This window comes from Scaptodrosophila lebanonensis, unplaced genomic scaffold (genome assembly GCF_003285725.1).
Source record: "Scaptodrosophila lebanonensis strain 11010-0011.00,11010-0021.00 unplaced genomic scaffold, SlebRS2 tig00000138-arrow-arrow-pilon, whole genome shotgun sequence".
Classification (NCBI taxonomy): domain Eukaryota; kingdom Metazoa; phylum Arthropoda; class Insecta; order Diptera; family Drosophilidae; genus Scaptodrosophila; species Scaptodrosophila lebanonensis.
In genome coordinates this window covers 713985-730150 of record NW_022060587.1, presented here as the reverse complement: position 1 = coordinate 730150, position 16166 = coordinate 713985, and the positions used below count along the sequence as shown (strand labels likewise).

General features: G+C 38.2%; 1 protein-coding gene and 1 long non-coding RNA gene across 3 annotated transcripts in view; one reads left to right on the top strand and one right to left on the bottom strand.

Annotated features, from left to right (window-relative positions):
• The window catches only part of LOC115629228, a 112531-nt gene that overhangs the window by 76964 nt on the left and 19401 nt on the right, over window positions 1-16166 (top strand). The window contains exon 4 of the long non-coding RNA XR_003995871.1: window positions 10236-10270. This is a non-coding gene — a long non-coding RNA (uncharacterized LOC115629228). The remainder of the gene's footprint in view (window positions 1-10235; window positions 10271-16166) is intronic.
• On the bottom strand, window positions 5889-9815 carry LOC115629225. Of its 2 annotated transcripts, none has more exons than XM_030525636.1 (5): window positions 9362-9815; window positions 9137-9307; window positions 7165-7290; window positions 6393-7100; window positions 5889-6321 (listed from the first exon to the last, which is right to left on the bottom strand). In XM_030525636.1, exons 1-5 carry the CDS (start codon window positions 9719-9721, stop codon window positions 6166-6168), a joined length of 1521 nt encoding a protein of 506 aa, XP_030381496.1. In that variant the 5' UTR covers window positions 9722-9815; the 3' UTR covers window positions 5889-6165. The 2 variants fall into 2 exon arrangements, with proteins under 2 accessions (XP_030381496.1, XP_030381497.1); XM_030525637.1 differs by having other exon boundaries at window positions 9137-9298.

Sequence of the window (16166 nt, the reverse complement as noted above, 5' to 3'; positions counted from 1 at the left end):
TAAACTTGGCTGAAATTAAGCAGTAAGCAATACACTTTCACGCACACATACTACGCACACATACAACAAAACAAAACAAAACCCACCACCCACCATTATGATGTACATATACTATACATTGTACGTAGTTTTACGCAAAGTAATCAAAATTGTTGTTAGTCCTGCTCGGCGCCCAGGTTGAGCAACAATTTGTTTCAGGCACAAGTTTTTCGTCGGCCTTTGTTTGAAGCTTAGTGTTTGCCGACGAAGAGGATAAGGGAGAGGATATGGATGCAGAAGATGTTGGCTCCGCCATCTACATAAAGCTTAATAAAATATGTTCCATTGATAGACTTGACAGATATTATTAATGCTAATATAATAGCGTTAATTAAAGTAGTTACCACACTAAGCAGTGAATAAGAGTAAGAAGAGAAAGAGAGAGTATACTCGTAAGAGAATAGAAAGAATTTCCTACACACTTCTTTCTTACCAGGTTATTTACCTGTTGTTATTGGAAACATGAACAATAAAGTACAAACGGATGTGTTCTGCACTCCTCTGATTGACCGATTCACGTAGTGTCTGCCAAAGTTCAAGTTCCTATTGGCACCCACGACTCCAAATACAAAACAATGGAGCATGTTGTTGCTACTCTGGCTGAACTCTGGGCTGCACATACATACACACGCATAGGCACAATCTCGTGTAGCCTAGGGACTAGAGTGTACGTAGATTTTAAATTTGTTGCTAATGTGGGCTCAACCGTTTCCGAAAAACAGACGCTTTACCAGTATTCCTAATATACCCTTTCTACCTTCATGTTATGTACTATATAGTAGATAATAAAACTGACGATATCCTAATAGTGCACACAAGAAAGAAGCATTTCTCATAGCGCTCGTGAATTGATGAGTAACCATTTATACATAAGTATATTTCTGTAACACGCATACGCCCCGTTCTCCCAACGACCGGACCCTGACTAGTGCGCGCAACGAATTTGTGAAACGAGTGTGGCGGATGAGCATCTTAAAGATTAACTAATTTTGATCACGCAATAAAAACAAGAAAGGAATGCTAGATTCGAGCGAGCTCAACTCTTAAACACACTGCAATAAAAGAAAAAATTAATAAATAGATTTGGTTGTTCTACGTGCATACGGACAGGCGGACAGACAGACGGACAGGCAGACAGGCGGACATGCCCACATCGACTCGCCTTGTCATGCTGATCATGCCTTCTTCTGTGTGTTAAATACATTCACACAAAACCAGTATACCCTTTCACCTATTTGGTACAGGGTATAAAAATCCTATCTAGACCTGACCGAAGGACTCCAAGGATCGGTTCTTAGTGTCAATTTTTAATTTTTTACATTTTAACAAAAAGTCCACGCCAATCAACATACTTGCAGACAACATATTCGTTAGCTTTTGTTACTATCATCTATCGCAAAATCGTCTAATTTGCTATCATCGGTAATGCATCGTTGCTTTTTATTGTTATTAATTATTATTCAATACCTTGGTAAATAGCTCTTATATCCAACTTACCATGAAATGCAAACAAATGTTCCGCATACATTTCAGAAATGATAGTTGTATGCAAAAACTTGAATGAAATGATAGAGCCCCAATTCTTAAAAATCCTGTTCCCATACCCACAAACACAACAAAGAACAAGTAAAAAAGCTAAAGTCGGGTGTCCCGACTTTGAAATACTCTGTACATATGTTTACAATAATTATAGAAAATAAAAAAAATTAAGAAAATAAAAAAAAAAATTTGATCGATTTTACCTCTCTCGGTATTCGAACTCACGTAAAGGGTTTATAATTGCACATTTACATAGCAGTTGCGTCTGTGTGAGTGTATGTATGCCTATGCGCATCTATTCGTGTCTGTGTAAACATGTGTGCAGTCAACCAAACAGCAACATCAACAGCCGCGGGCAGCGCTTGAGCAGCGCTGCAGCAGCAAATATATTTATGGCTATAACTTCTTGGTAAATCGGTCTATCATAGTGAAACTTGGTATACGGACATATAATAACCAACTGGGGGTATTTCCAAGAATTACGGGAGTTACGATTTGTGGGGTAGAGGGAGAAGGGAGGGAAATTCCAAAATATACATTTTCTGCGTATTCTCACAAGGCATCTGGGACTAAAATTTGGTGTTCCTAGGTCTTATAGTCTTCGAGATATAGGCGATTATACGAATGGAAAATCGGGAAAACCCCCATAGGGGGGAAGTGGGGGGAAAATCAAAAAAATAAAACAAAATCGTATAGAATACACACATAACGCATCTTTGTGCAAAATTTGGTGTCTCTATCTCTTATAGTCTCTGAGATCCAGGTGTTCATACGGACGGACAGACGGACAGACGGACAGACAGACAGGGCTAGATCGACTCGTCTCGTCATGCTGATCAAGAATATATATACTTTGTGGGGTCTGCCACGCCTCCTTCTGCCTGTTACATTTTTCAGCTCCCGCAAACCTAATATACTTCTGTACATTTCATGTACAGAGTATAAAAATCTATATATATATATATATATATATATATATATATATATATATATATATATATATATATATATATATATATATATATATATATATATATATATATATATATATATATATATATATATAATCGGTGGAGATTTCTTTTTGGCAAGCCATTGCTGTGCCCGAAATTCTGTTGCAAGTTCTCAAAAAGCTTCTGAAAGATGCGAATCATTTCTAGAACCAAACAAAATCAAGAGCCTGAACAACCGAGAGCGTATCGTTTTATTGGCGATGCAATGCTCGAAGAAAAAAGTGTCAAGTGAAATCGTACGTACATTTTTGTCATGGAAGGAATTTGGTGTTTCGTTTATATCTTTGCAAAGATACATCTTAATTTAATAATTATTCGTTTTCTTCCATAAGAATAAATAAGCTGCGAAACTACAGCATTAGTTTTTAAATAAATACCTTTGGTTATATATAAAACACTGTATATATATAACAAGAAGAATGGAATGTGAAGTAGATATTGAATAGATTAAATATTCGCCGTGCGTCTGTTCGCTTTAGAGTTTTATTTGGGACTGCTAGTATTACATATTCTTTATGCTTACATTGGCATGCAACAGTGACAGATGTCTTGTAGATAATATAAGATTATTATCTGCTTATATTATTATGCATGCATTGGTACATAGTATGTTTGTATTGACTTTCAACAGTAGAGCGGGACCAAAACAATTATTTTTATATTAAAGAGGAGGAGACGAATGCCTTTGTGCTCTTTCTATGCGTGCCATAATGTGGGCGCATCCTTTCCAAAGTTCAGTCATTCATACAATTGGACGGACATGTCTAAATGTATTTCCCACGTCACGCTGATCAGGACATCAGGACATCATTGATAAAGGCTGAGACTCTCTGCATATAAGAACAAATCAAACACATAGATGTTCAAACTAATATCTATAAAAGAATGGAGAATAAAGAGCGTGATACAAAGAAACACATACAAGGACTCGACTTTTCAGCACCCCTACTTTGCATTTTTGTTCAATTTTTTTGTGTTTGTTGCACACACACATCCGAATATTAAATATACTCGCACACAAACATGATACATGAACATAATTTTAAATGCGATGTTGTGGTTCGTATTGCTCGTTATTGATGGTGCACGGCCCTTGCCGAGTTTCTGCTGCAAGCCAGACGACACCCAGCCGGCAGACAACTTCTTGTGCTTGTATGTACAAGATAATTAAGTTTAATTGACAACCGCTGACTGTTTGATTGGCACAGTTTCGGCGGCCCGGGAAACTTTTTGTCGACGCGGTGACTCCTCAGCCATCAGTAGTCAGTCGTCAGTCGTCAGTTTGCTGCTTACGCTCTGCTGTACGTCGAACCATCATCCGAACCATCATCCGAACCATCATCCGAACCATCATCCGAACCATAATCCGAACCATCATCCGAGCCATCATCTGTGTGCGCTCAGAGTCCAGCAGATCCATTGTCTGCATTGCATTCATTGTTATTAGCGCTCATCATTTCAATTATGAGGGGCAAATGCAGAAAACACAGACGCTGCATTTATTCACAATATTCATATGTTGTTGGGTTATTTGCTTTGTTTCTCCACTACCATTTGAATGCAGAGTTGTTTTTGTTGTTTCTTTTATTTTAGTGTTGTTCTTGTTCCGTTGCTGCTGCTGGAGCTGGCTTTATTTTTAATGTTCGGCATTAACATTTAATTGGTTAAGCTGGGCGTAAATTAAATAAGCGTTTCGTCTTCGCGTTGGTCGCCCACGATCTACAAATTAAAGCGTCTATACCACAGATGTACATACATGTGTACATACATGTGTATGTAAGTACTAATTTAGGCTTATTATATGGCACCCTAAAAGTATGCAGCGCTTGAAGCTATTAAAAAACAAAACTAATCACCGCATTATGTGCACGAACAATGTAAACAATTGAACGCAAAAAACAAAATAGAAAAACATTATATAATCATATTTATTAAGCCAACACAACGGCGCATAAATAAATACATGCACACCTATGTAAATACATGCACATACTATAGTGGCATGGCGTGTCTGAACAGTGCATTTGTCGCTTCCCCTGCTCGCCCTGCTCGCCCTCTCGTGTCGCGGCGTCAAGCAGAGACCACTACTAAATAAATAAATGGATTTTATTTCGCTTAATTGATATATTTCTATTTTATTTGCGCAGCGGTTTTCTGACGTGCAATCGCCAACCCGAGATGTAACCCTGCTGAAGGGCACACCATGAGCGACCAATAATTGCCGTAATTGCGCATATAAATGAATTTATGTCTGCACGTCTTATTGTCGTCATTGTTGTTGTTGCTATTGTTGTTATTATTACCGCCTCTGCGGTGGCTGACGCGTTGCTGCTACCGTTTCCGCTCCCTATTTGCCACAATTGGCACTGGAGTTGTGCATTTCAGTAGACTTATTCATTACTTCACTCTTAAACTTTGGGGAAAATGTAATTGGAGTTTCTAACTCTATATCATTGGCACAGAATTTTAATAAGCTCTTACTAAAAAATATTGCAAGAAAAACACAAACTGGATACATTTATGCCGAATATAATATTATATTTACATTTAAGCAAACATGATTTTTCATGTCTACAAAACTCAAATAACAAATAACAAAAGTTATGCAAATGCATACAAAGATGAAAATGCTCTGAACTAACATTATAATGTATTTTTTGGTGCAAATTGTGTAAATGTTAAATAAACATAATCATGAAAAAGGTACAAAAATTCAACACGTTCAACAATGATAAACAAAAATTGACAAAAGCTGAGAGAGTTTCGGATTCTCAGCTCCATTTCACAGCATTAATATCTAAAAATAAACACACAAAATACTCATGCATGTACATAGGAGACATACTTTCTACTGTTTTTTTATTTTTGCTATGATCCAAATATTTCTTTATGTTAGTTATGTACACAAAACTACAAACATAAATAAGAGCTGAGAACGCTGAGAATGTTATTACTTACGTTCACGAAAAAATAATAATGATGCGAATTACACAAGGCCGTTAAAAGTTAGAATTAAAATTAATTTCATTACGTTTAAATTCAAAATATATAGTTTATGTCTTAACATAAAGACTCTTTAATAATTTGAGCTTGTGACGTACAAGTGCAGTAAAAGCATAATAGTCAATAGCGTCACCGTTCTATTTCAGCATGGCAATTGGAGTCCATAAAAGATGTTGGAGTATTTTGGTTTGAAGTTGTGAAACAAAGTATTCGTAACGAGCTTATACCTGAATTTTCGCTTTGGATTTGAAAAAGAGAATATAGGATATTGAATAATGCAAGTGATGGGAGAAAACACTCTTAATATTTTATGCGATAGAAATTTTTTATTTTCTTGTGACTTATAAATACATACACGTATAGAGTACATGTGTTACTTTACAATTGATACTTTCCTTATGTTCGAGATGTTATGGTTAAATGTCCGTCTAAAGATGTGACAATTTGAATGAACTTAAATTTGATATTCGTGCGCGTACGCGTGTAGGCACAATCATGGACTGGCATAGTGCAAAATAGTGATAAATTTTTCATATTGAAATCTGTTGACCCGACTCTTAACATAAAAAAATCATCGTCTATTGCGCATGCAATTGCGCATATCCACACAGCGTTCTTCTTCAAAAAATATGTTGACGAGCAATAGACAAAAGAGGAACAATATGGCGGTTACATGACGGGCAGTCTCCAACGCTGTTTCAAGGCGCGAGCTTCGTGGCCAACGCATCTACAATATTATTATTGCAAAGATGAAGTTATGAAACATTTATACTACATATTTTTTGGAGTCCCACTTACCACGGTTGGTTCAGTCATTATGGGTCTTAACGAACAACAGTCCCTCGCGGAGTTGATATTTGCATCGGGCTGGTCATCACTCTCTTCCGCACCTTCAACCGAATTTAAAGGCTCTTGGTTGGACTTCTCTTGCCCTGAGTAAAGACTGAAGTATTGAAATTTCCGCAATATGTTGGTATTTTTTTTGACAGCACTGGCGGCAAACTTTGCAAAGCCTTTTAAGCTCGTCGTCCACCTTGCTGTATCAGCTGCGTTCGGTTCAATATCCACATTTACGAATGGCACGCCCTTAACACCTGCTTCAGATGGTAGGTCTGTGGTTTTCTCGAAGTCAGGTTCTTCTTCATTGTCGGCAATGTCTGGCTTTTCATCGGCCGTACAACTTCCCGGAACTGAGTCGTCAATGAAGTTTTCACTAGATATTTTGTGCATGTTAGTCTCATTGACTGCTGACGAAAATATGTCGTCCCATCCATCCTGCCTAGCGGAGGCTCCGAACAGTTCCGAGACCACATACTTCTCACTCCTCTGAGTAAGAGCGTCCTCAGAGAAAGTCTTTTCGCATTCCTCAATAAGATCATGTACAATAAACATCAGGTAGGATATATCACACGCCTGTTCCACCAAATGCGTACGTCGGTACATAAATGAAAGCATTTCTTCATATTGTCTTAGGGATTTAAGAAAGCATCGATAACTTAAAGCTTTCTGTGGGTAAAACTTCGATGATGGCAAAGAATTAAGACCAGGTTGTCCAAACGGCCTAACTTACATCAAAGGAACTGGGTCGACGTGTCTCTTTCGAAGTATACGTCGGGTTGTCATCATCCACTGTCGTTTGCATTCTAGCGACACAATCGACCAACTGCTTTCCTATACTCGAAAGAGACTTCTGGCACTGCAGTATTGAACAGTAGAACATAAAATGAACAAAAAACTTAAAGAAAATAACTCATAAGAAAACAAAAATGAGTGGAACCAATTAAAAGATATGCCGAATGCTCCGATGGCACCAGAAAACACGTATGAATACCAAATTTCGGTACGAAATCTTAATAAACAAATCACTTTTCGATACTGAGAGTAATCTCTTCACCAATCGCTCGCAAGACAATCATTTAATACAAGATTTTCTTACGATATCCTAAAAAACACAAAATGTATTCTACTAAGTACGATTTTTTATAATGAATGTTTATATCGATTCGCGTATCATACTGATGTACCTGCTAGAGCTCCATATGCCTATTACCTATTGGGTACTGGGTCTACAACAAAACCGCTTAAAATTCGGACAATAGAGAAATCACCTAATATCTTATTTACAGGCTGTCAGCCTCTGTTCAGAAACAGATAACAAAGAAATTGAGATATTATTGTGTTTCGTCTTTGGCGCAATTTGGAATTGGTCGGATCTTCAAAAACTTCTGACAAACAAGTGCCAACATGTTTTTTTTCTTTTATTTAAAAGGTACAATCGCGGCATGACCTCAATCAATTTTTATATTTTGTACATGAAATGTACAGAAGTGTATTAGGTTTTCGGGAGCTGAAAAATGTAACAGGCAGAAGGCGGCGTGGCAGACCCCACAAAGTATATATATTCTTGATCAGCATGACGAGACGAGTCGATCTAGCCCTGTCTGTCTGTCTGTCCGTCTGTCCGTCCGTATGAACACCTGGATCTCAGAGACTATAAGAGATAGAGACACCAAATTTTGCACAAAGATGCGTTATGTGTGTATTCTATACGAGTTTGTTTTATTTTTTTGATTTTCCCCCCCACTTCCCCCCTATGGGGGTTTTCCCGATTTTCCATTCGTATAATCGCCTATATCTCGGAGACTATAAGACCTGGGAACACCAAGATGCCTTGTGTGAATACGCAGAAAATGTATATTTTGGAATTTCCCTCCCTCCCCCCTCTCCTCCGCAAATTTCTTGGAATTTCGAACTAAAATTTTGCAAATGCCCCCAGTTAGTTATTATGTGTCCGTATGCCAAGTTTCACTATGATAGACCGATTTAACAAGAAGTTATAGCCATAAATATATTTGCTGCTGCAGCGCTGCTTGCGGCTGTTGTTGATGTTGCTGTTTGGTTGACTGCGAACATGTTTACACAGACACGAATATACGAGCATAAACATACATACACTCACACTCACACCGAGAAAGGTAAAATCGATCAAAATTTTTTTTTTAATTTTCTTAATTTTTTTATACTCTATAATTATTGTAAACATATGTACAGAGTATTTCAAAGTCGGGACACCCGACTTTAGCTTTTTTACTTGTTTTATTTTTTATTTTTTTTTTGCCTTTAGCTCGTATTAGAGGACCTGTAAGCTGTATGGCTTTCTGGTAATGTTTTCAATATTATTTTATAGCATCAATGGGTATCAACTACACAATTTATTTTTATGCCCAAATGTTCATTTTATATGAGAAGTGTGCTACTCTCTGAAATGCCCAGAGATCATTTCTGACATAGCAACCATTTTTGGACGTCCATGATTTATTTCACGAGCTACCTTTGTACTTTGTATTAAATAAAGGTCAAGTTGTTAAAAATAAGCACAAGAAAATGGTCATTTCATTTTTTGGCTCGGATAAACTTTTCAATCGACCTTTGAGAATGCTAAAATATATTAAACTTTGCGATGCAAGTGTCCGATTTTATCTGAAACCCTAGAACCTACATACGAGTGTGTACGTATGAAGGACAATCGCATTCACATTTACCTCAGTATTTGTTATAGATGATTGAAAGGTCCAGCTTGGTTCCCACGTTATAGATACATCCCTCTCCAGCGCGCCCTCATGTTTACCGTTCTTGCATGCCCCAAGAGGAGCATTATTAGGGTGTTTCGTACTACTCTCCGCTGTACAAGGGATTTCTTCTAACTGTGACACCTATGAATGTTTTTGAGCTCATTCCAACGCAGTCATATGTCGATGTTTACTTACAAGAGGAAACCAGCATTTACAGCATCTTAGCTTCAATGGTTGCTTCAGATTGAGACCAATGTTAGTCCCAACCTCGTTGAGGCATTGGTCAGTGGTTGCCATATGTGTATCCGACGGCACGCCCGTCGTTGCCTTTACCATTTTTACCGAGCTCAAGCGTCCATGCTTCAAGTGCTCCATTGCTCGGGAAAGCGCTTGTCGCCAACACATGCAGAGCTCACCATAGTCTTTACTCACACTGTGAAGTTTCTTGGTCATTTGTTGCATCTCATTGGAAGCGCGAAGCATGTCCAGAGTGTTGATCTGTAGCCAACGATCATTTCGCGCATATGCCCCAATTTTCGAGCCCTTGTTACCCATTTGTTTCTATGGTTGCTTTTCCCGCGTTTTCGTGCTGATGGGATTGTACACAAATTGGAAAATTTAGAAATTTGAGAACATAAACTAGATTTCAATTTAAGTTAGTTAAGCGTCATCATTATGAAGTGTGAACTAATTAAAAAGCATGGCTTAGCACGATCTACAACGATCTAGTAAGGCAAACAAGTTGTTCAGAAAACTGAACATTTGTTGAACCTTTATCATTTCTTAGGCGTTCATTGATTTCTAGAATATTATTAATAACACAACGGTTCCTATAGGTTACATTTTTCTTTATACAATAGTCCAACACACACTATTTCTATAAATTAGCCAAAATGCATTGTGAGAAATAGCAAAGATAGGCATAATCGTAAAAAGTCAAAGCTATCTCCTAATAAAATAAAAAGAACACTATGTAACAAATTTAAAGTGTCATCATTAAACTTGTGTACATACTTATGCTATATACGATTTTATATAACATGTTTCCTTTTTTTTCTTTTTCTCACAGGTCTTCAGATATATTTTACGCGTATAAATAAAACGGTAAGTGAAAAAGAAACACTATAGAAGTTTTCTTGAAAGGATATAATTTAAATGGAACCTTTGCATAAACAACCTTATTGTTTATACAGACATTGGAGCCATTTGTTGCGAACGTTGCTGTCATATGCATTTGAGGGTTACAAATGGGGACCATGGATAAAAAAATATACGAAATAAGTATATCAAATATAGTACTTTCATTTTAGAGATTCAACACATTCGACAAACATAACCCAATGGGAGGAATATATATTTTTTTTTATTTTTTTTTTATTTTTTTTATTTATTTATTTTTTTTTTTGTTTAATCAAACCATTGAAGCCGTGCATTCAGATTAGCACCTTAACAATACATTTTTACAAATATAAAATAGCCCAACCGCACTTCCGCGCGAGGATTAATAAGTTAGTGGTGGCTTATGCTTATCTAAATGTTTTGAAAAAACCTAATCGTTTCAGTCTTGGCAAAGGTCTAGCAGGAAGGAGTCCTCTTGCAAGCAAACTGCGGTGACTCAGAAGCCTGTCACTGTATCTACTCACTGTATCTACTTGAATGCCTTCCAATCTGCTCCTCCACGGTGAACAGGTTTAGGTCTCGGTGAAGGGTCGAGCCGCGCACGTACCAGGGGCAGTTGGTAATTTGCCGCAATGCACGGTTTTGCAGGACCTGGATGCGCTTATAATTAGATTTTGCGGCGATCCCCCAAATTTGAATACCGTACAGCCATATCGGAGCTATGCAGTGGGCATAGACAGTGGCATAGTGCTCCTTCTATTTAGTAGCCATCGCAACTGTTGCATTCTTTTGGCCACATTTTTTTACCGTAGCTTTCAGATGTGGCCGAAAAGTGAGACGCTTGTCTAGGGTAATGCCAAGGTGTTTAGCTTGCGCTGGCTGTTATAGGGTTACTCCCTCAAGCTGAATAGGAGGCGTGCAGGGAACTAGCATTTTCAGCGTGAAGCAGGGGTTAGAGGTTTTTATGGGATTGACCTTTAAATTCCACCTAGTGCACCAAGCTGGCAGTGTATTGAGATAGCTCTGTAGTCCATCTGCTGCTTCTTGGTGATTTTTCGAGTTATAAAGAACCGTAGTGTCGTCCGCATATGTTGCAATTAAAGCCTTCGAGGGGTCCTCCATATGTTCCTCATTGGGTCTAGGTAAATCAGCAGTATATAGCGAGTAGAGCAGTGGGCCAAGCACGCTGCCTTGCGGAACACCAGCCCTCCTCTGACAGGGGGCTGAGTAGGTGCCCCTGACACAGACCTTAAATATAGTACTTTCATTTAAGAGATTCAACACATTAGGGAAACATAACCCAATGGGAGGAATATAGTTTGTTTTGAAAGTTTGGTTTTTTTTTTGTTAATCGTTCATCTTTATTTAAACTCTGTCCTTGGTTGAACAATTATCAATGTGGTTGGGGCGTGATTCAAACCGGGTGCCTACTCAAGGACCGAACTCACATTGTGGGATTCCTGATAACTCGTTAAGCTATGCAAGGACCCTGTGTTGTAAGTGGAGGTAAAGAAGGGTATACAGCTTCAGCGCAGAGAAAGAATACGTTTCAGCGTACAAGTGACGCCCACCAGTGCCAACATTTGACAATTTACGTTCAAAATTGTGAATATAAGCCAAACATGAAAATAAATTTAAAATTGTCGAAATCACAATACTCTTAGTGGTAGCATTTGAAGAGTAATACGAAAGAAAAAGACCCGCACCATTGGATTCAATATGAAATTACATACTTTTATGTTTTTTTTTTTTTTATTTGCAAGCAGCTTACAACTCGTCGTGCTTGAGCTATATTTATTTACTTATATACATAAATGTATCTATATGTATATACGAGCATATGTACATATGTGTGCTAAGCTCTTTGCTATGACCGTTGGGAAAGAACCGGAATACGAGCATAGGGGGCGTCCTTTTTGTTAGGGTTTCGTTGGTTGCTGTCACGGTCGGCTTTATGTGCCCCTTTTTATGATTGTCTTGAGGATTTTCGTTTTACATTTGTATAAATGTTTAATGTAGAACACAAAAACAAAAAAAAACAACCAAAAATGTGAATTTCGACTTTGCCGAATCTATATACCCTTCACTGATTTGTACTTATTTAAAAGCCCTGGCATCGTTATAGCCACGCTAGGATTTATTAACCACTAGTAGGTCTTCACATACTATCTGTTTTCTTCAAAAATAAACATCCGCACAAAGCTTCATCGCCGTTGTGGGAGGATTAGTGATTGAAACAAACATAGATAGGATTTGGGTTCGTCTCGTAATGTTGATCGTGAATGCATCTATAAGATGTGATCTACAGCCCTCCTTCGGGGTGTTACAAACCTGCACAACAAAAACAAAAACCCTCACACTGTTCAGCAAAGGGTATTGAAATGAGAAAAGAACAAAAGGCAGCAACAACATTAACAGCAAGAAGCGAGCAAGAGCGACAAAAGCAAGAGCAAAACACTCGCAGCAATGTCAACATGAACAATGCAAGGAGGCATACAATAAATATCGCAATCAGAACAGGAGAGAGCAGAAAAGCAAAAGGAAGAGAAAGGCAAAGGCAAAGCGATTGTAGCGCACCAACAAAAGACTAGCGAAATAAAATAAGGCAGAAAACATGAAAAGAAAATATGAAGCAAAATAAACCATAAGGGCATTGTAATATTAACTCAAACGGACATGTACAAAAGTCAAAAAGGCACACACCCATACACTAATGCATATATACATATACATACATAAGTATGTATGTATGTATATATGTAGGCATGTATGTATGTATGTATGTCTGTTTATATTTCATAATTTCTTTCAACTCGGGTCGCTCTTAGAGTTTTATTATCTTTCCTTTTGCTTGTGGCTTATGTAAGCCGCTGCCAGTTGCTGCCGCCTTTGATTGCGGGTTGCTCCCATTCGTCCGTCACACCAACGCGTACACACACACACACACACACAGACACACACGCACACGCACACTTAAGCAACCAGGCAGCCAGCCCGTCAAGGTTGTCTTGTAAACATGGCGTATACATAATACTATATTATATTATAAAATCTTCTAATAATATGTCAAAGGCACACAGACACATGTACTCGTACATACCTGCTCCGCACGTGAACAGAAAGACAAACGCTCAACATTTTCTGATAAATTTTGACGTGCATGTGTGTGTGTGTGTGCTGAGTGTGTGTGTGTGTGTGCTGAGTGTGCATGCGCGAGCATCGCAAGCAAATAATTAAGACGCAGCAATTCTGCAGAAATAAAATTCCTAGGATTTGATATTGAAATTATTTGGCAAAAACGTAACAACCGACAAAGTGACATTAAAGCGCATACGAATATTTTACGTACATATGTAGGCCTTTTTTTTTTGCGATATGTACATATTGTGTTTGCCTTAAAAAATACATAGAGGGAGAATCATATTTCTGAGATGGATTACTTGGTCCATTTCAATTCAATCCATTTCAATTTGATTTACAACCCGGTTGGGAAATAATCTTCATTGTTTTTTCTTTTTTTGCTCTTGAATAAAAAAATTACAAGCATTTCCTCCTCTTTCATGTAATGCTACCAACTATACTCAGTTTAGATGTCAAAATTCAGAAATAGGTGGTGCGTTAAGTCCTATCTACCCGATTCCTTCTACCATATGCTGTACTTACATTTGGATGCATATGTGCATGGATATAAAGTTGTATACCATATAGTATTCAAAGATGCACTTATACATACAAGTACATACATGCCGCCTGCTCCGTTAAATATTTAAAGATGTTGCCGTCAACGGCGTACTTCCAACACCAGCGTCTGCTGTCTCCAAGTATGTGTAAATGGCATGTTCATATGTAGAAGTATTTGTGATACACACACACACACACACACACACACACGCACACACAGGCACACAGCGCTGAGGTTGAGGCTTAGGAAGAAATATCGTAATAAAAATAAAATACCATGGTGTATAATTTGCTGACCGCAGGACACACACGACCATGCATTTAAGTGCGTAATAAGGATAACAATTTCCCATGGCGCCAAAACTGACCTAGCTCAAGTACCATACAGCGCCTGGCACATAAATACATACACACATACATACATATAGTATGTCCGTATGCAGACTCCCCCATGGAGGACAAGGACAGAGCAAAAGCTGTGCCAAATAAAGCCCAAGCTAGGCATCTTGTTATGTTCTTGCTAAATTGGTATTTTCGCTATGACGTAGACTACTTGGTGAGGCACATAAAAGAATATGCTAAAAGGAATGTTTCAATGTTTATCGTAAGAGGCAGATATATGCACGTTATTCAAAACAAACAGAATCCAGATTATAATGATTGCCTGTAAGAGCGCTTACTTCTGGTTATGTACAAAAATAAAAAGAGTTGCTTATCGGCATTATTAAAGAGTGAATTAGTAAAGGAATCAATTGCAATTCATTACAAGGCTTACAACTGAATAGAAATCCGTGAAATCTGAAAAACTTACTGAGCATGATTTAAATCACCATTCCCGGCACAGTTTCAGATTCGAATAAATTTGCTGGTATTCCTAGAGATAATATTGTGATTTTTTTAGACTGGATTGTTGGATTCGTCTTAGTTATTAATTAAAGTATAGAATACTTATCAGTTGATATTAAAAGTGCAGAGTCTCTAGACCGTTTAAGGTAGTGCAGTTTTCCTGTTCCTTCACATATTTTACAATATCCCATGGTAATAACTTAATCATAGGTTCGTTGATGATAGCAACATTGCTAAAACACGTAAATTGCTAGAAAAAAAAATGTAATTTGTGAATTTGTTACGCCACGTAGCTCAGAAGTTCTCACAAGAAACGAATGACTGTATTCCATAGACACAAGCGGTTCGTTGGGGAATAGCTATACATATATATCGAAAATAATTCCATTTTTGATTGCGACTGCCTTGCTGGGAGAATCGACTGGAGGCGAAAGAGAACATAGTGCTCAATTGGATTGGAAGTCCAGCGTGGAAACTGCTAGAGTGTATGCAAGGATGTAGGCTACCTTTTTACTGAAATACTTGGGGTGCACAGCAGGAGCGAATGCCCGCTGTTAGCGCGTTGCACATCATTTTGCGGTTCATTTAAGGCTTAAGTGTGTCTCTCCGTCTATTTTATATGCACGCCCGTCAGTGTGTGTGCGTGGGTGCAGGAGAGTGGAGAAGTCCTACTCGCCTGGCCATGGGGACGCAGCAGGCAACCGCAGCGCCGCGCCTTTTATGCTCTTGCCGCTGCTGAGCAATTGACGTAGCACTTCCGCCAGACTTAAGCGGGAAATTGCTCTACATCCACACACACACACACGGACACACACACACACCGATATACCGATACGTGTACTTATAGACCCTCGTTCCATGATAAGTTTTGGTTTTAGAACTTCATCTATGTGCTTGCTTGACTGGGAATTGCTGGCATCAACTCGTTTCGCTTCAGCTTTCTCCTTGCATGCTGGTGATGGTGACCAAGGTCCCCGGCAGTGCTTTATGCTTGTTGACTTTACGGTAACGGTTTCGTTTACTTTATTATGTATTAGCTTTGCTTTTGGCTCTCCTCTCTGTACTTCCTTGGGGCGGATTGATTTTTCGTGTAAGCGTATTAATTGCATTTCACAATTTGGAACTTCGATTTCGACATCTGCTGCTCTTACTACACTGCGAGTACGCTTCTCTCTTCTCAACGGGGGATGGGATTGATTTTTGAAGAAATCAATATTTCTCAAAATATGGCTTACAATTACAAAGTTATCTTTGGCCAATTGGCAAATACTTGGATTATGTAATAAGGCGTAACACAGCCTTAGTACAAGATCAAGATCTTATGAAATTTTTAAACATGGCGGGACATTTTCAG